The 19,805-nt window shown below is 42.2% G+C and overlaps 1 protein-coding gene across 1 annotated transcript; it reads right to left on the bottom strand.

Moving 5' to 3' along the window:
- Positions 1-1,749: 1,749 nt before the first annotated feature.
- Positions 1,750-19,597, bottom strand: clic4 (chloride intracellular channel 4). The gene is made up of 6 exons (XM_046412149.1): positions 19,186-19,597; positions 8,117-8,226; positions 6,092-6,217; positions 5,502-5,608; positions 4,260-4,441; positions 1,750-3,083 (listed from the first exon to the last, which is right to left on the bottom strand). Exons 1-6 carry the CDS (start codon positions 19,252-19,254, stop codon positions 2,919-2,921), a joined length of 759 nt encoding a protein of 252 aa, XP_046268105.1. The 5' UTR covers positions 19,255-19,597; the 3' UTR covers positions 1,750-2,918.
- Positions 19,598-19,805: the final 208 nt, after the last annotated feature.

Here is a 19,805-nt window from a genome sequence, read left to right as displayed (position 1 = left end):
CACACCTTTTTTTTTCTTCTCTTGCAAAACTTTGACTGCAACCAGCCCTGCAGAATAAACTTGTTTGTGCTTCAGAACAGTAGGGAACTGGCTGAAAAACATCATCAAGCTGACAGCCAGAGGGTGTCTTCAGGGGGAGGTGGAGCCCACAGTGTGGACACCCACATGAGACATTCCATGAGGAATGGAGCGCTGTAAACAAACATGATTTGCCCCAGGGGTTCGTTCCCAAACCAAAAGAGCAAGCAACTCAGTATGAGATGTTTTTAATGCAGATGATAGTACAGGAATGCAAAGCTTCCCAGAGACATTCCCCATATAATTTTTTTTTCTGTTGGGTGTATTAAAAGTTACATTTCCTCTCATTCTGTTTGCTGGGGAGCACATGGAGATCCCTCAAAATCTCTGCTCCGTGTACTGGCTGAAAACTATTCCAAGATAGTAAATACAATTATGCCGTTGTTACAATATTATTTTATTATATATTCAAGACTCAATTAAAAACAGATTTGAAATAAAGTTTTTTAAAAGCTGTGTTTTTAGAAAAGATAATCGCTGCATATCTTCACAAAGTAGCACATCACAATATGAAATGGGGGAAAACTACCTGTAATGTGTTTATTTCAGTCTTTAAAATAATATCTTTTCTACTTTCATTTACTTTTATTTTTGTACATTTTTATGTGTTATGTGTATTACTTTCCTGTGTCTCCTCTCTGGGATAGACTGTGTTTACACTGCATGTAAACACTGTCCTAAACATGCATTTTCCCCCATAATAATATATATATATATATATATATAACTTTTATGTCACTGCATGACATTTTGACATGTCACAGTAAGAAAAGCACAGGTTATGACTGGCTGAATTCCATTTAGCAGTCATGGTCGTGGCATTGTGTGTGCAGAGTCTCTATCACACACACCCATGGTTCAGTGGGACACTTAAATACAACAGAGCCATCATTCATATTGTTTGCAACACCAAATCTAAACGTCTGCTGTGAAAAAGGCCTGATGGGATGTTCAGTGGTTAACGACAGTCTGGGAATTTGCTGGGAAATGAACAGTGATCTATATGAGCAGCAGACAGAACTGAGAACCAGAGCTAAGACAGATGCATAACACTGGAGGTTTATTAAAAACACAAGTTAGAGTGCCAATAAGAATTTTATTTCAATTCAGTCAATCGTGTTAAAAAAAAAAAAAAAAGAAAAAAAAAGAAAGAAAGCCATGACATAGCTTGGATATTTTCTTTGTAAAACATCGCACTCATGTTGAAATGAAACGATCTCTGAAAAACCTTCCTGCAAAACATCTGCGGAGAAAACAAGTAAGGCAAAGAGGAGATGGTCTGTCTACAATTAGAATCCAAGCGGGTGAGTAACGGCCCATTTTCCTCAACCACCAGATGAAATGTATAAAATTTACACATTGAATTCTGAACAATCAAAACAAATATTTACAATTCCTTTTTCTAAATCAAGGTTTTTTTTTCCATAACAAAAGGTTTTGAGAAACATGGCAAACGGGAGAAAACAAAACTGGTTTTGCTTTATCCGCTCTAAAGCACTTTTGGAGCTACTGTATCATCATGTACATTCACTACCTTAGAGATCAATCTACATACTGAAGAGAAAGTGAAATTCAACCAGGATTTCATTTCACTGCTACTCTCCTCCAATGGATTTGTCATAAATATCTTTAGTGTCACCTTTTCTGGTGCCTGACTGTAAGTTAATGTCCTTCATTCCAGTGAGCTACGGTAAAGGAAACAGTGAGAGTTTGTGGTTTGTTTTTTTTTTTCTCTTTGACTTCACTAGTTTACAAAGTTGGAGTCATCCTATCCACAGTGAGATCAGAATAATATGCCTCTTTTTGGTCCGCCACGTGTAACGCAAACTACTGCTACAGTCAGCACGACCAAAGTGAAGACTTTCCTTCATGCTTCAGAAAAGAAAAGAGTCTGCGAGCCTGTGTGTGCTGCTCAGTGTCTAAATGAACACTTTATATGGCAATGTGGTGATAAACAGAAGGCCGGTCTACACTTCTTCTGTAAGCTACATATGGTTAAATATTTCTTACACCTCAGGTTGTATTTTTCCTGAGTTGTGCAGCTGGTACAGGAAATTCTCTACACTTCTACTGAGCCGAGCTACGAGGCGTTTGCCTAATTGAGGCAATGAGGAAACTAGAGCACGGATACCAGGTAGCTTTACCTGCACTTACAATTATCTTGAGTTATTTTAAAACAGCTCAAAGTTAAAAGAAAGCATCTCTCACTTCATATGTCGACCACTCGGGTTTGGAATAGCGTCGGCTTCTACTTCAACTTGTCAAATACTTGAGCCACTGAAGCTTCAACACTGTTTACAATGCCTCTTAGTAAGCCAAAAGACAGGAAAAATGCTTCTCAGTGTTCGTTTTATAGCATTTCTGCGAAGAGCTATTTCAATATTAAACAGAGGATTAACAAAAGCTTGTGACCTTCCCTGTGCATGCAGCAAGAAGGTCAGCTTGAAGGTCACTTATCAGGGAGTGCTTGACGAGGCTCCCAGCACTGATAAGCACTGATACACGTCTGGCTGCTTCTCCGACGCCTCACAATATTCATTGGAAAAAAAACAAAAAAAAAAAGCAATTTGTGATGAAAAATGGAACAATGGTGACCTTTTTGCTGAATCAACTAAAGAGGTCTCCTAAAAATCAGAGAATGGGAGGAGGGGGAGAGGGGGGGAATGATCGAGAAGGGTTCATGCATTGGGATTTGCCCTAGATGAGGAGAGAAGAAAAAGAAGTCCAGAGTTTTTTCTTTCTCGTGAATGAGCACATCAGTCCTGGTGCCTGGGACGGGGAGGAGTAAGGGGTGTGTAGAGGGGGAGGTTATGGGGAGAGGGATGTCAGGACAGGAGAGCTTATTTGACCAGCCTCTTGGCGACGTCTGCGTAGGCAATCTCGATCTCCTTGTCACTGGGGCAGGTGTTGGTGAACTCTTCGCGCGTGTAAGCATTGTTCAGGTACTTCCAGATGGCCGTCATCTCTTTGGGGATGTCAAAACCTCTGTACTTCTTGGCCACCACCTGGAGGAAGGCATCACAAATTTTAATTATTAATAGTTAACCAAACTGAGACACAAACTTTTCAGGGCATAGACAGGATAGGTCAAATATTCAGTCCTTGTGAAGAACTTTGATGTTCATATTGTCATTTCTCTTCATTATTTCAGAACTAATTTAATCAGACAAAAAAAAAAATCACTAATTTCTGGCCACATGAAATAATGACTGAACAGTTTTTTAGTGCCTTAAAATCAATGTACAGTGAGTACACTGTCTTGAGGAACTGACTAAAATGTGATCATGAAAGGCCATCACCACCCAAAGATCAATTTACATCATAATCATTTCAAACAATTTTAAAAGCTGAATTGTTGACTTGTTTAAGCCAATTATGGAAAGAAATGCTAAAAGATTCACTAGTTACAGTTCAGTTTTAATGCAAATAGTTGCTGCTTTTCTTTGTCATATTTGATGGTAAACTGAAAATCCTTGGGTCTTAGACTGTAAGTATGTATTTAATGTAATGTATTTGAAGGGATCAAATACATTACATTAATTTTTTTTTTAAATAATTATTAGTATAAACTAAGTGATTAATAAATTTTTTCTTTTTTCAATCTGTAATGGAAATCATTAGTTACACCCTACAGAGGTGTTTTAACACGTTTGCAACAACAGAAAATGTAGCTCATGGGCAAAGTGGGTAATTACAGTTTTTTAGAAACATAAGCACCCACAATTTGTTTGCAGTGATGGTTCAAATGGGTGTGTCCTGTTACACCAGGATACCACATCTAACAAGACAACTGAAAGAGCCTTTTATCCATTCGTTTGCTGTTATGCTTAGGTTGGTGTAATACACTTTTTTGTACACTGGGTGGCAGTTACCCATGATGGAACTGCACTTACACTGCAGGGCTAATGCAGGGTGTCTGCAAGACGTGGAACAGTGGCTCAAGTTTGGTTAAGTTTCAGAACTGGGTGGCAGATGACACTGTACCTGAATGCAAGAAGCTTTGTAGATATCTGTAAGCAACAAATGCAGCTGTAAAAAACAAAGTAAACGTCTGGACTTTGTACCTGGTTTGTATGTTACGTAACTACGTAGGCCTGCAGTATGTGTCAGGGGTTTTTTTTTTGTGTTTTTTTTGCAATGATTCTGATCAATGATTCTGTTTAAAATACCACCTTGCTCACCTTGACTATATGCAGCTTGGGCAGCAGGTTGCAGTCAGCCAGGGTCATTTCATCGCCATCTAAGAAGTTGCGTTTGGAAACCTTGACGTCCTCGATGCTGTTGTGGTCGATCTCATCGGGCAGTGGTGAGTGGAGGTACTCATCAAGTTTCTGCAGGGTCTTCAGAAGTCCGCGCTCCAGACCTGCAAAGACACACAAGAAGTCTTTAAGTTTTATTGTATATATATTTGGTATTAGCAGATAATCTACTTCTAACAGTGTTAAATAGTAACAGCTTTTCCAGGTGCCTCCTACTACAGCTGCAACACCCTTATGCTGATCAACCACATGGGGGCAGCATTTCATCAGTATACAAGCCCTTGTATAGATCTTAAATACACTGACTTTTAAAATAGCAGCATATGTGATACAGTTGGCTGCCACTGTAATACACATCATCTTTCAGAAGTCTGTTAACCACCACACATCTCAGTGGACAGCATCTGGTTGCACAGGTGTAATACTTCCTCACCGCATATCCTTCCATCTGGAGGTTATTCATTAATAATTAATTCTATTGTTGGAAAATATGATAGCAATGCTCAATACAGCAGTTCCACAGTAGATTTGATCCATTTCTTTGGTGAGCACTTATCACTGAACCATGAGATTCAGCCTCAAACTCTGTTGACACAGCCTTGGCTTTCACATCAAGCTCACTATGGTTCAATATTTTCACAGGGTGGAGAACAGCCAACTATAATATGATGCAAAATCTTGATATTTTGTGAATACCATACATCTTTCTAGGTAAACAATCCCACAGATGGTTTCACCCAGGATGCTAAAGGATCTCTGAGACAATGGGCTACATATTTTTCATATTATTCTGATAATCTTATCTGTTAAAATTTGTGATATGACGTCTCTATTACAACAGGAACTAAAAACAAGAGCAGGACAGATGTGATACTGAGCACTAATTTGTTCTCTGGATAGCTGCCCTGTGGTTTTAAAGAAAGCTCCACCAGGTGAGACAGGGAGCACAAAGACAGGAAGAGGCAACAGAACAAAAGCTCTGTGTTCCCGACTGAGGCTGGAATCCACCAATCAGGACAGGCCTTCCAATGTTGCCTACCAATCAGAGACATCACACTTACACAATTGGGAGGTTTCTGGATCTCTGCTATTGACCAGTATACTCGTGTAGCGCAGAGCGTGAATGTGCTTGAGTGTGTGCGGCAAGACAAAGAGTTAACTTACCCTCATTTGCATCTGGTTTGGAGTTCTTAATGTATGCTGAAAACTTGGCGAAGATGTCCATACCAGCTGTGTTTGACTCTGGGTGTCTTGCACCGAGCTTGATGTACCTGTACGCAGGTTAGCACAAATATGTATTGTTATTGGCTTAGTGTTTTTCTCTGTGCCATATAGCTACAAAAACTGAACTGTATAGATTTAATAGCACAAATGTATATTATTTAGCCTCTGACAACAGTGGCTGAAACAGATCCTAACTTTTTATGATAATTATGTATTTGTGATCCACTTTTTGTAGATCATGTCATTATTAGGAGCAAATGGGCACACACAGGGAGTCAGAAACTATCAAGAGATAGACTGACACATTATTGGGTTTTGTCTTTCATTTGTAGACAGCAAAAAAATATGGAAAAATTGCAAGCCTCATCTTTTAAGGGCAACCTTTGTCTCAATCCCAATCCATATAAAGCCACTACCCTTCATTACATGCTAGCGATGCATTTCAAAGCTCACTGTGTGCTCATGATGTGGCTGTGCACTCAGAGTTGAGGTGTGTAAAAGTGTTGCCACAAGGGTGAGAAAGCACTCACTTGGGTGGGCAGAGGACATCTTCAAGGAACTCCTCGATCTTGTTGACATCAGTTTTGACTTCGCCGTTGAAGGTGATGAAGGGCGGGTGTGTACCTGGGGCCAGGTTCTGGAGGTCTGCAGGCTTCCTGGAGGAGAAGTGGAGCAATTTTAGTGCACAGAAGCAAACAGAAACAAGCCATACAATCTATTAAAATGTTTTTACAGCGCACATTAGATCTAAACCAGTAAAAGTAGCCTTAATCCACCCATTTTTTAGAGCCATCCAGCCTTCCTTTTTCCCCAAACAACAGCTGCTCGGTGTGTGTGTGTGTTGTCTGTCTCCATGAGCATGTTTGTGTGTCCCCTTCTCCCTGTGGCCTTCAAACCAGCACATTTTGTACCAGATGTCTCTGGCAGGCAGATGACACTGACACACACACAAAAACAATAGCATGTATATATACACCATCTGAACTCTGAGTTCTGAGATCAGTTGCACCCATAAGCATATTTGTGTAAGCCAGCAGACTGCGCAAATCCTCTTTGATATAATGTAACTAATAGCAACATCCATCCACAGCAACTGTTAAATGGCCCAGCTTTTTTTGGTATGATGACATTCACAATGGTGGCTCAAGTTCTGGGATAAGCTACCCAAGGTAACCCCACCCCACCAAATTAAAAAAAAAAAAAAAAAAAAAAAGGAAATGACTTCAGTTCTTTGGCATGTGAAGGGGAAGTGGCACCCTTGCCCAATGATATCACTGAGGAGTGGGTAAGGAACTGTCTTGAGAGTCACAGGCATTCATCGCAGAAACAAATATTAATACAACAGCCTTGACCTGAGAGAGGACATAAATGCGGGGACTTATTGCAGGGACATGTGACATTCATTTCCACCGGGTCTAACAACATGCACTCTTCTTCCATTTAAATACTACAATAAAACAGCCATAAATGTGGTACACACGCACCTTCTTTTGCAACAGTCGATTCATGTTGACTCAGGATTACAGGCATTATAGCACAGAAAACAATACCAGCATCACCTGTTCCTCTAGAAAAAAATAAAAAATAAATAAATAAATAAATGAAAGCACCAAGCAGTGACTCCAGCTGAACAAAGAGTTGTTTGAGGAGTGAAGGGTAAATTGACACTGCTAAGTAGGCGGACATCCACCACTGCCATTTACAGGATATCGGCAAGCTTTTTTCTGCCAGGGAAAATATATGCAAATATAACTAAGCCTGTGCACTTGTCTTGAGCATGCGCGAAAAACAAATGACTAGTCCTACAGACACTGTTTTCCGCCTTTTAACTGCAGTAAAAAAAAAAAGGCAAAGTATTTATCACATTAATCTCCGTGGCTGTCAGCAAGCAGCAGTCTCCATGTCCCAGAGGAGAAGACGCCTGTCAGAAATGCAGAACCTCTGAGTCAAACACCATGATGAAGAAAGACCATATAAACCAGACGTCCATCTGACCTTGCTTGGAAATAATGTGGCACTTGCCTCTCCTGCCTTACAAAGTGGAAAAACATTTAGGGAGCATTTAGATGAATCATACACAGTGAAAACACCGTGGATTTGGTTAAGAGCTTCGGGTACTGGAATCCACATGTGAAAGTACAACCTCTTGCAGCTGGGAGGAAAAGTAAAATCACAGACAAAATTGCAGGGCATAACCGTTTTCTGATCCCAGCGGTGAAAAATAACATGTCGCCCATCAAAATCTAGCCAGGAAGTACGCAGAGTGAAGAACCTTAAATAGCCTCTACAGAGTCTGTATGTTTATTTTTCTCAGATTTTCTCCATCCTGGGAAAGGGTCATGGGAAAACCAAATAAGCAGTGGGGAAGCAGCAAGCGCGCTAGAGGTGGGGCTACATCAAAGAGCTACGAAACCGCCGAGGCCTTCGTGGAAACACCCAGAAAATCTGAGGGAGACTATCACGAGAAGAAAGAGACAGAGATGATTTTTTCCCTTGGTTTAACAGCCAACGAAAGGCGGACAACAACAACAAAAAAAGACGAGGACAGGACTCACCTCTTAAGGTCCACTGTGGTGACATTGAAGACGACTCCTTTGAGCCACAGGATCATGAAGAGCCTCTGAGAAAAGGGGCAGTTCCCAATGCTCTCTCCATCACTTCCCGCCTTAAATAAACAGACAGACAGGAATTTAGAATAAAACTACCATAGATTAACTATCAGGAGTATGTTGCAGGTACATTCCTGAAGACTGAGTACACAAATGATGGCACCTGTTTTTATCTTGAAGAGACCATTAAGGATAAGAGTGGAAAGGTCCCACACTGAGTGATTACAAGTATGAAACACGAGACATCATACAAAGATCCTAAAAACAACTGTAAAAGGTTTCCAACACTGACAGAACTTGGCTTATAGCTGACAACAAAACAGTAAAAAGTGCGAGATATCACATCCCAGTGCACTTACCCCGGGAGGGCCCATTTCACACAATGACTCTTTCACACAAATTACAGGCTGCCATTAAAAAAAGAAAAAAAAAGACTTAAGTAGGAGGAAAAGAGTGGCGAGTCGACCCCCTTGCCTTAAATGCTTCAGCACACTTCCCCTCCATTAATCTGCAGAACTACTCTCTAAGAGTAAGAAGAGACTTCTGGAGTGATCAGGACAGCCTCTTGTCTCTTTTTTTGCCAGACTGCACAAAGACAAGACTGAGCAGTGATGCCAGGAATGGCTTGATGGAAATGACACGTCCTCTAAATTAACGAGCTTAAGTACTGACCGAACTGATCAATTAACGGACGATGAGGAAAAATTAACAACAGCAATAATAACTCACAGCAATAAACACAAAGGTTATGGGAGGGTGCTGCATTGTCAGCGACATGTCCCATCTTCCCAACAGCCACTCATTTGCTACCACTCTGCTTTCCTTCTCCAACTTTCTAAATGATCTTTCACTTCAGCTCCATGTATGGAGTGAGGAGCGTGTAACAGAACAAATATGGTTTGGATTCTACATCAAAAGGCACAATGAGCATTTGGGCAGTATCTTAATGAAATCTGCAGTGCTGGCTGGCATGCACTACACTGCTCCAAGAAAACCGATTTAATTTCTAGTCATTTGTTCCTTTTTATTCATGGTGCATAAAAATGCAGTTTTACTACTTAAATACACCATCAGATATAAATCACAACTTATATCAAAGATTTTTAGCTCCTCAGTTCTGTGGATACAAAGCCTGTCATGCTATGCCACTCTCCAGGCAAGGCAGGGCAAAAATGAATGCACTGTATTCATCTATTCACAAGGACGAGCATGGAGGTCATTCAAGTATCGGCACTCTGGAATGCACCTCTTCATTCAGCAAACTACTGTAGCAAAGCCTCTGTGAAATGGCTGAATATCGTTTCGCATTTGTCCGCTTCTCATCATTCACTCCTCATTCTCCATTCAGTGCTGCTCTCGCCTCTGCATCTGTCCTGCAGAAGGTGAGAGGCAAAGTATGGCTGTATGTGACCAATACAAATCAAGTGCATTTTCACACAATTGCTGTTGCAAACAGATTTGTAAAAGGTGCTGTATAACATTAACATTCAAACTAGTGTTTAGCTCGACAACTGTCTTATAAAATATGTCTATTATCAGTTCTGCATCATCTTCAATAGTGGACTTTGTTCTGCAGTGTCCAGTCAGGCCAGCAGCTCTGTGCCGGTGTGGACAGGCTGGCCGCTGTTGTCCTCTGTGTGACGCCCAGTGGGATGGCTCTGTTTGATCTGCCTGCTGGCTCCCATTGTACTGCTGCTCCCCCCTCTGAATTCAATATGTGAAAAGCTCGGATTAGATCATTGCTTTTGTTCAGCAAATCAAAGTCCCCCTTTCACCTGACATGATTCAATGCCAAAATAAAGCTTTGGCCATTAAATGTTGAGGGTATCATGGTTCATGGCCATTACTTGGCTAGACTAGCATTAGCCAATTCTTAGTGAAGACACTAAGACATCAGTGGGATGATTACTCCATCTTCCCCACAGCGCCACACCTACAGAGAACCATTCACTACTGGATCAAGGGTGGCGATGCAGCACAGCAACTGTTCCCATGGCAATGGCCAGACACGTATGACACGCAAAGCAGAGCACACAGTGTGGAGAGGATTACCAATTCACAGGTGATCTGTCTGAGCTCTCTTTCTGCAGAGATAAAAATGCAAACCACACAATGCGATATATGAATCTAAAAGGTGTATACTGTATTTGAACAGTTGTACACAATGTGCTGCTTTTAAGCTGAGCTCATCTTCAAGGCCTGTGTCTCAAGTGGCCAGCAGCTGAGAGGGACATTTCACACTGCTCTTTCCCTCTCAGTCTGGTCTGGTCTGGTCTGTTCTGGAAGCCATGGCAGCGTTCCTAACCTCTGCAGTCTGCAGTAGAGTAGACTCTCTGCAGCTTTCTACAAGTGACACTGACACAGGGATCTGCTGCAGAGAAAGACAGACACCTCTGGAGGAAGATACAACAGGAAACAAGGAGGTAATTAGAGATCACAAGCAGTGCTAATGGACATGAAGGAAAACGGGAGGTAATAGATGCTTTAAGTGGGAGAAAGCTTCAGAGGCTGTGTGCTGTTTGGCACATTGCTTGTGTCTTCCTTTCTCTCTCCTTTATCCCTCTCCCCTTATCCTGGGCCCCTCTGTGGAGTCAGAAGAGAGGGGGGTTGGGCATTTGGGGAGGAGGGAGAAACTATTCCAGAAATGTGCCGTTACTCTCGCCGAAGAGGATGCTTTGTTTAGTTTAAGTGATGATGCTGGCTGAAGCTGCATTTCCGCATGTCTTTGACATATAAACCACTGCGCTGTGGAGGAACAGCTGCTCTACATTTCACTACATGAACCTGTGCGGTCTTCAGCAATAACATTTCAAAGCAGCACTTAAGAAGTGACCTCAGTGGATTGATAAAAAATAGAAGCAGATCTTTATGTGAAGTTTGGGGTGTAAAACAAGTTTGAAGATTAGGACACCCTTCCACCTACTACCACTTTCCAGAGTGCCACTGGTTTACTATGACATTCAGAAAGGGCTTTGGAGAACCTTCTATACAGCTGCAACACAAAGCACTTTTTGTTTATAGAACTTTAGGCACGTCACCAGGGGTGGGGTGAGGGGGTAACACCCCCATAAAAACACATAAGCAAGGCAAAAAATGATTTCAAACACAGCTTTTATAAAGGCAGGGCACATTGGTTGAAAAAGACATTTTCCATGAGGAAAACCAGCAATATGATTCCAACGTTGACAGGAACACTTAGTGCCGCCCAGTGTGTAGCCTACCATTTTGCCTCCTGTGTCAAAAATGACTCACATCTTGCACATGTTTACACTATCTTCCACAGAGACTCGAACAGAGATTTCCCCTGATGTGAAGGGCCTATAATAACGTCTGGACAACAGAAGCAGCAACAGCTGACTGCTGCCAACAGACTCTCAAGCTTTATTTAGGCTCCGCGGATGGGCCATGAGTCAACAGATGCCTGTTTACTTAATGCCAAGCACACACAGCTGCCTGGTGGAGGGTGTGAGTCATTCTCAAGTCGGATGTTATCTCAGAGTTGGTGTCCTGGACAGCACGGCCCCACAGCAGAACAATGAGACCTCAGTCGGCCAGGGGGCCAGTGGCGTCTTTAGAGCACTTTTTCTTCTCACACAAACACAAGGTGAGGTCATACCTCTTTATCACTCACCCTGTGACTGTGCTCATGTGGACACTGATGTAATGACCAACTATGACCAATGACTATTACTGAGATGTATCACTTAATATATGGCCATCTATGCACTTAAAAGGTATGCGAGTACTTTTAACAAGCAAAAAAGGTATCCTCTTCACAAGTCACAGTCCTGTAACATTTTATGAGCAGGCACATAAAACTCAAGAGCTGTTCAGCTCAGCCTCCACCTCTTTAACTCTCCTGCCTTCTCAATTGTTTACTAGAATTTCTGCCAATGTAAAGCATTTTGCTTGAGAGTTCTTCTGTCATTATTTAAGACAAATTTCCCTTTTCTAGGCATATGATGTTAGATCACTGTTTCAGCAGTCAACATTCAAGAACAATGGCTCCTGTTCAGACTGGGCTGGTCCTCCCAGTCTCTGCTCACAGCCTAATTTTAGTAACACAGAGGACTGAGCCTTCACCTCCCCAACTTCATATTCTAAATTGGGTGGGCTGCTCAGCAAGTTCAAGGCACACTTTGACCGAATAAGGAAACTGACGATGTAACAAGCACCAGAGCTTTCCTCCTCCTGCTCCGGCACACAGCAGGAATGTCCGTTTGAGAGCGGGCAGCCATGGTAACGTCATAGCAGCAACGCCTCTCCTTGTCTGCTGGGCAAGTATGCAGGAGGACTGTGGGAGGAACTATGACTGCACTGAGTGGCTGACCCTAAAAGCGGTTGGATAGTTAGCATGTGGTGGTCAATGTCCTGAACAAGGTTTTGAGTTATGCTTCTGACTCATATATAGTTTTTGTTCTATATCTAATTGAAAATGCTGATCAGAGGTAAAGGGCAGCTACGAAACAGCAGCCCTACACCTGGACTGATTTTACGCCTCGCTTAAGGATCCCAGTCTGAACCCAGGCCATCGGCAACAATAACAGATTACAACCATAACAGTAGTTTTAGACTCAAGTTGCAATATATTTTCAGTGTTTACTTGTCTGAAAAAAACAAGACAGAATTCTCTGACAGACAGAGAAAGCAGTCAGATAGATGAACTGCTTCAACATGTTAAAGTAAAGAGCTGAAATGACCATTTAATTTGAAGACAATATTTTTAAATATCTAATCAATAATCAATCACTTGTTTAAGTCAATAATAGACTGCGAAGAGGGGTCCCAAAAAGACAATGAGTGACTTTAAAAGGTTCGCTAGTCATTCACTATGAGGTATTAAACTGACTGACGTTGGACTGTTGGTGAGAGAAGGGACTTGATGACATGTCCTCTCGGGTTATTTCTAGGACTGACACCTAGATGGCTGATCGATATCTGATCAAATTCTCATTGGTCAAACAATAGCTGGTGTTAAGGAGAGTATGGTTTCTTGATCCAGTAATGTCTGTACATTCAGATTAATAGCAGATGGAGTTGGTGACATTGGGTGAAGCTTCTCCCCATTAAAAGAGAAGAAAAACAGCTTAATTTTGTTGTTATTATATTATTATTTACATAACATGTTTAACTATTTCCCTTTCCTAAGACCAATGTCGTAAATGCATAAGTTATTTATACAATTCATTTAGTGCAAGTAAAAAAATTAGAACTTCATTAATTATAGATCTATGTTAAAAAATGTTCTGTGACATTACTGCGCACAATGAAAGGTTTACACTTACTGAAGGCACTTTCTCTGTAAATCATTAAAGAAAATACTCATACATCAATACAACAAGCAAAGAAATCCCCTGTAATACATGGCTCCACATAATTTAGAAAGCGTTAAAGCCTACAGGGACCAGTATCCATACAGGTGCAAATCTATAAATCTGAGAAAATAATCTGTTGCATTGGGTAGAGGGTGGGTGATTTATGAGTAGGATTTTGTAGATTTCAGCCATGACCAACAAGGTACTGACTGGCCCAGTGTCTGACTGGCTGGAACGGGTGAGCAATGAGAGCCGAATCCCCCGGTCTGACCACAGACAGAGATATGAACGTACAGAGGAGTCAGATGCTGTCACAACATGGAAACGCCATCAGATCCTTGGTGTGGCTCTGACTCAGACCGACGTCACTCAGTGGAAACCTCAGGACGACTTCCAGTCAGACAGGCCTACAGTGCCGGAGCACTTGGGTGCTGTTTAAGAGCCACCAGATTCTGTGGAAAGTCAGAGGCTAACATCATAGAAGAGCTAACACAAACATCAAGTTCAGGTTTCTATAGGAATGCGATGGGTGTGTGATGAGTAAAAAGATCCAAAATGATGGAAAAACAGACAGACCGCCATGTGGGAAATCAGCATGAACCAATAATCACCCAATAACAACCACCTCCAACTCTACACCCACTTACACATTCAGACCTCAGGCAGTGACTAGGGCAGACTCATGCACTCACAGCCGCACACACACATACACAAAAACTCACGCCTTTTTCATCCTTCCTGTTTTCCCTCACATTTGCATAGGAAATAATGTGGAAAACTAGAATACACCTAATAAAATCAAATCTAAAACTTCTTCATTCATTTTCAGCCTAGATGAACCCTAGCAATCCCTTCAGAACAAATGTCTAGACAGCTGTGAACCACCCTTTGGCACCAGCACAGCAACCAAACGCCAGCATGCTGCTACCACACATGCATGGCAACAAACGCCTGCACCGTGGCACAAACATTGGCCTCATCAGTAATCCTGAGCAGACAGTGCGTCTCTTTCTCTCTCTTTTTCTGGCTGCTTGCATCCACACTGACCTGCAATTGAGCTGCGTCTCGGTACCAGCCTGGGACATGCTGCCTGGCTTTTCATATCATAAAAATCAAGCATGCAAAAACACCCGAGGAACAGCTCACGCACATCCATTTAAGTTTGCAGACTGTATATTTATGCATCACACTAACATTGTGGCATATCAAACCAGTATTGAAACATTTCCACTGGCATTTCTGCTGTAACTGAAAGAGTCCCAGTGTTAACACGGTAGACTATATGACACATTTCAATTATTTTAAAGAGTCCATCTGCAAGATTAATTTCATCCACAATCATTAAATACATCAATTTCAACCCTGAACAAAGAGCTGTGATTGGGGTGTTAATAATGACAAGTGAAGTGAGTCATTATTTTTAATTCTGTCACGGTTTCAAAGGCAGTTTAGAAGGACATTTAGGACACTTTGGTCAACCATGCACCTTGACGGTAATGCGGATGAGTGATGAAAGACGCTCCTGTCATTCTATCCCCACCATGTCCGAGAACTACACTCCGGGTTACGTACACCTCTGAAGGCTCTGCTATGAAGAGCACAGCACATGAAACACAAGCACACTGGATCACATTGAGACTGATTGAGTTACATGTGCAGCGAGCGGGACAGATTCTCCTCAGTTAAGGGGTCAAATACTTCTTCTACCAGTGAAGATGATGCGAACTGAAAGGCAGAGGTAGAGTCAAGGGCTCGCTTTTCCTCTGTATCCTGATCTGGTAGGTCTGAATTCCCGCAGCAGCCTGTGCAGCTCCATTAGTTAACAAGGAAAACACACTAGTCGATGAACTCACAAGACTCTGTTTAAGGGTCAAATTTTTAAAGTCTCTGCAGCTCTGGTGTGGCCTCACTTCCTGTTTCTGAGCTCACAGGAGAAATGCCTCATTAGCCATTGGCTTCCTGGTTGGGCAGCACAAATAAGACAAGCTCTTCCTTCTCCTAAGCTTTTTCACTGGATATACTGGCACAATGTGATTTTACACAGCGCGTGTTTAGTAAGGGTCCAGCCTGTATGCTGCCAAAAAGAACAAGAAATGGACTTGTGAACATGCCGTACCCTAAAAAAGACAAAGGTTCATCGGAAAGCTCCTCTTCAAAACTGGTGTAATAACAACCTGTCAGATCGACTTGGCCTGTGACCAGAGTCAGTCAACCAGACAGCAATAATGACTGAAACAGTGACCAGGGCAGGTGCTGCAAAAGCAAATTCACAGCTTACAGCACTCTACAAAGGACACAAGCCATTAATTCTTGCCCCCTAACTCATGATGCTGACAGCAGCATTGCTATACTCGCAAAACATTAACTGCTCTATTGATTTTACCATTAAAAACACACACACACAAAAAGAAAAAAAAAGTACTCAATCTAAAAAGCAACATGCCAGCAGTAAACAAATTATTGAAATGAAATTGTCTTGAATTATTAACACTATCTGTACACTAGTTAAGAAGAAAGTCACACTTGATCTTGCATGCAACTCCTGAAAATCTATCATTGTGTTTCCATAAAACAGAACATCACAAGGTACAAGTCTGACTGTCACATGTTAACTGATAGCACAATACGACATGAGCGGCTGTTCTCAAGGCTCTTTCAATAAATTCTGAAATAAGTAAAGATCAGTGTCAAGCTTAAGTTTATGGTGTAACGCACGTCCAGGGAAGAGACACTTAAACATGAGTGGGCATTATGTGCTTTGGTCCAACAATGCACACCCTGATCAGCCTTAAAGAAGTGCTGCTTTGTTGAGAGCTTGCTCACAACACAGTCCATCTCCATGGTTTCCCATGGGATTGTGCTGAGGAAAATACACAAACACAGACAGGCTCTTGTGCCATCCAGACCTAAAAGCACTTCTCCACCGTGTTTGCTGGCCCTGCTGCTACTGCTGGCAAGAGTGTGGAAGTCTGGAGGCAGCAGAAGGCTTTGCAACCAGTGGTGTGACCCTGGCACACTTGCAGCCAAGAGAAGCATACACATAGAGATAAAGCCAGTCTGTTCTTCTTGACTCATCTATATTTTGTTCATCTTACAGTCAGGTCATATGCTGGTGGAGAATGACTCACTGAAAAGCTTTAATTAATTGAAAGCTGTGAAGACCTGAATGAAAACATGCCAAAACTTAATGGTTTAATTATCAGTCTCAGAGTAGTAAGACAAGTTTAAGTGATGTACATTTTCAAGAAAAATCAAGAGTTCAACTCTGGTTTAATCAGGTAGTGCTGGAGTGAATAGACATGAAAGGACGGATCTCAAATTCGGTGGAGTTAAATACAATACCAGTACATCTGGACATCAGATTTAGGCATTTGTGTCACAACTTTATTCAGCGACCACCCTCACCCTGTACAACACACAAGCCGTCTACTAGCACTCATGTGTGCAAAACAATATCTAATCTGCTGTACTGTGATGAGGTCAAGGGTTGATCCTCCCTCTTACAAAGCCTTTATATGAAGCTCATTTGTAAGAGAGCCATATAAGCTGACAAGGCAAACCCATGAAAGATGAGCACAATGGAAAATGTTCCCATAGCAATATGACAACTGTTGCTGTAAACACTGCAGGCAGAAAAGTTGCAAGATCAAAGGATCTCTAAACTGGGACAGTCAGCTACTTTTAATGGGTAAACAGTGTTGTCACTGCTATACAGGTACAGTGTCATCCCGTGTTCAGAAACTGTAGTTAGACAGCCCAGACATGTGGCAGTGTGCCCTGCAGTTTGTGGAAAACACACACAATTTGTTATCAGCTGTTCCCAGCTAGACACGGTGCACCTATGGCAACCTGCATGTCTGCCATTGTCTCCTATGACTGTGTTTAACGCAGCACAACAAGAACAACAACATCAATTTTAGATGTGGACATGTCAGATGCTGGTAGATAACACAGAGCCATGCGAGGGGCCATAGAGACCAAAGGCCACAAGAGAAAAGACAGAGGGGAGGAAACTTCTTTACACAGTCCAAGGAGGGAGGAGCTGAGGGGGAGGAGATGGCCACATGTGTAAACCTTCCAGGCCTGGGGATGATGTAACCTCTCCTGTAGGCTGTGAGAGGTGGTTAAGAGAAATGGTGCTGGCCAGTTCATTTTCCATCAATTCTGCCTTTGCACTGAGGGGCCTGCTGCTAAACGTCAGCTGTGCCTTACTCTAAAGGACTTCTCTTTAAGGAGTCAGCAGTTAGAATGCAAGTCGGACAGAATAGTTTTTGGTCTGTATTTTTTTTAAAAAAATGTATTTCTGCTGAATCTGGAAACCTGGAAGACTGATAGTAGTCACCCTACTCCACAGCTGCCTCAACTAAAGACTACAACTGTTAGAGGCCTGAGCCCCAGAACCTTAGCCGAACAGTGGGTACACGGTTACAAAATCATTATTTATTATATCAAGTAGATTTGCATCTAATCCTCTCTTTCAAGTAATTACTCTCAAGTGTAGCATTTACATTTTTTTCCAAGGCTGCAAACACCCACCATCATCATTACTATAAAGTGTTTGCCGTTCTGGTCAGTGGCATCCCTCTACACCATCACCCACACTCTTTCCCAGTCTATTCAGGAACTGATGACTCCCTCCCAGTCCCCCTGTTCCAACCCCACACTCCCCCTTTTTCTTTCCCCTGCCATTTTCCCGCCCTGCAAAGCAGCAGGCTGAAGAAAGGAAAACGGCCATTCACCAGCTTCCACCATCACAACCATCACCACTGCAGAGGCGCCTGATGCGTGATGAAAGTTGTAAGGAAGGCAGATGCACTGTAAATCTGATATCATGAAAAATAAATATCTGAAGACCACCCTGATCAATCACCATATAGAACCATCACCACAGATCAATCGATCATCATATATGATGAATTGTGATTTCAAGAAAGCAATGTTGACAGTAATACAACATTAAATAACAGACAGATGGCTGTAACATACAGCAGTAATATCCCACAGTTCTCTTTCATACTGTTGCAAACTGAAAACTGCCTCAAAACAGTAACAGCAAACTCTTTCAGAGACCTCCGATTGCAGTCTGGGTGATGAAAATGTGACCCACACACCAAACTTGAATATTCAAGTGGCTGATTTTGAGTCTATTCCAGTATCCATGGAAAACTGAATGGAAAGAACGAATGCGCTTCCAACATAATCAGAGAGTTTCTTACAACCATGTAAATGGACCTGCAGCAAGTGAGCAAATAATTAGTGTTGAATCGGCTGATGTGGACCACAACTACGGAGTTTTTCGTTAACAAATTAGCTCCCAGTTTTTCAGCATGGCAGGCCCTTCTTTCCCCTGGGGAGGGGGCTGCATCCGCCCTGCCAGTGACACTGCAGGCTCCACATGGTCACAGCGGTACAGACGGTTACGGATCTCAAACCTAAAAATGAAACTTAGTGCGACAAGAAATCCTCTAGCGTTTCTATCAAATGTAGAAACCCCCCTCGAGTGAAATGTATAGCTTAAGTGGTCTTAGCCGTAAAAAACAACCCTATTTTTTTTTTTTTAGAAAGAATAGGTAACATTACATCCCCTTCCAAGGCAAAAATAAAGCATTCACCATCACAACGCACTGGGAGTGGGTTTATCCAAGGGTGAGTTACTCGAAATGAAAAACTTCTCCCATGCGACTTGTGCTGCGGTCTTACCTTGACAAACAGCTCGATAACGGGCTCGTTATCCGTCTTTACTCCGTTCTGCGGCACCGACAGTGACATTATGGGTGCTACTATTGGAAGTTTTGCTAACAAAAATTAGTTTTATTTTTCCTTGCTACCACGCCCGACTTAGCTCGGTCTTCTTCTCCAGCACTCTTCTTTTTTTTCCCGCACTGAAGCCCAGTAGGCGCTTTTTCTCCCCAAGGAGGAGGACCCGGAGCTGGCAGCACAAAATTCTGTTTAACAAAGAGGAGAAGGACGCAGCGGTGTCTGCCGGACAGAAGTGCTTCAACGTCGCTAACTAACTTACACCCAGCTAAGCTAACGTTACTAAAACATCGTCTGACCGTGAGGCTCTTTCTCCTGGACGAGTGGCGGTGATGATGACGGGTGGGAAGAAGCAACGGGAATATTTAAAGCCGTGATGTCATCTGAAGCGCAAAATGTGGGTGGGTTTCAGGAGGGGGAGCCTTCTTATTGGGAGATGGACGAGGACTCCTGAGATGGAGAAATAGTACTGAAAAATGCTTTTGAATAGTCGGATATGTTCAGCTTTTTGTATAGAAATCAAACCATTATGACTCACCACACAGCTCTGTCGCTTCCATTAA

Source organism: Scatophagus argus, chromosome 15, assembly GCF_020382885.2.
Source record: "Scatophagus argus isolate fScaArg1 chromosome 15, fScaArg1.pri, whole genome shotgun sequence".
In the NCBI taxonomy this organism is placed as follows: domain Eukaryota; kingdom Metazoa; phylum Chordata; class Actinopteri; family Scatophagidae; genus Scatophagus; species Scatophagus argus.
Note: the sequence above shows the minus strand (reverse complement) of the source record. Positions and strands in the feature narration are given on the sequence as shown.

Coding starts and splice junctions, on each gene's coding strand:
- clic4 (XM_046412149.1), bottom strand. CDS start 19,254: ATGTCACTGTCGGTGCCGCAGAACGGAGTAAAGACGGATAACGAGCCC. Junction 8,227..19,185: donor TTATCGAGCTGTTTGTCAAG/GTAAGACCGCAG, acceptor TGTTTATTTAAG/GCGGGAAGTGATGGAGAGAG. Junction 4,442..5,501: donor CAAACCAGATGCAAATGAGG/GTAAGTTAACTC, acceptor GTGTCTTTGCAG/GTCTGGAGCGCGGACTTCTG.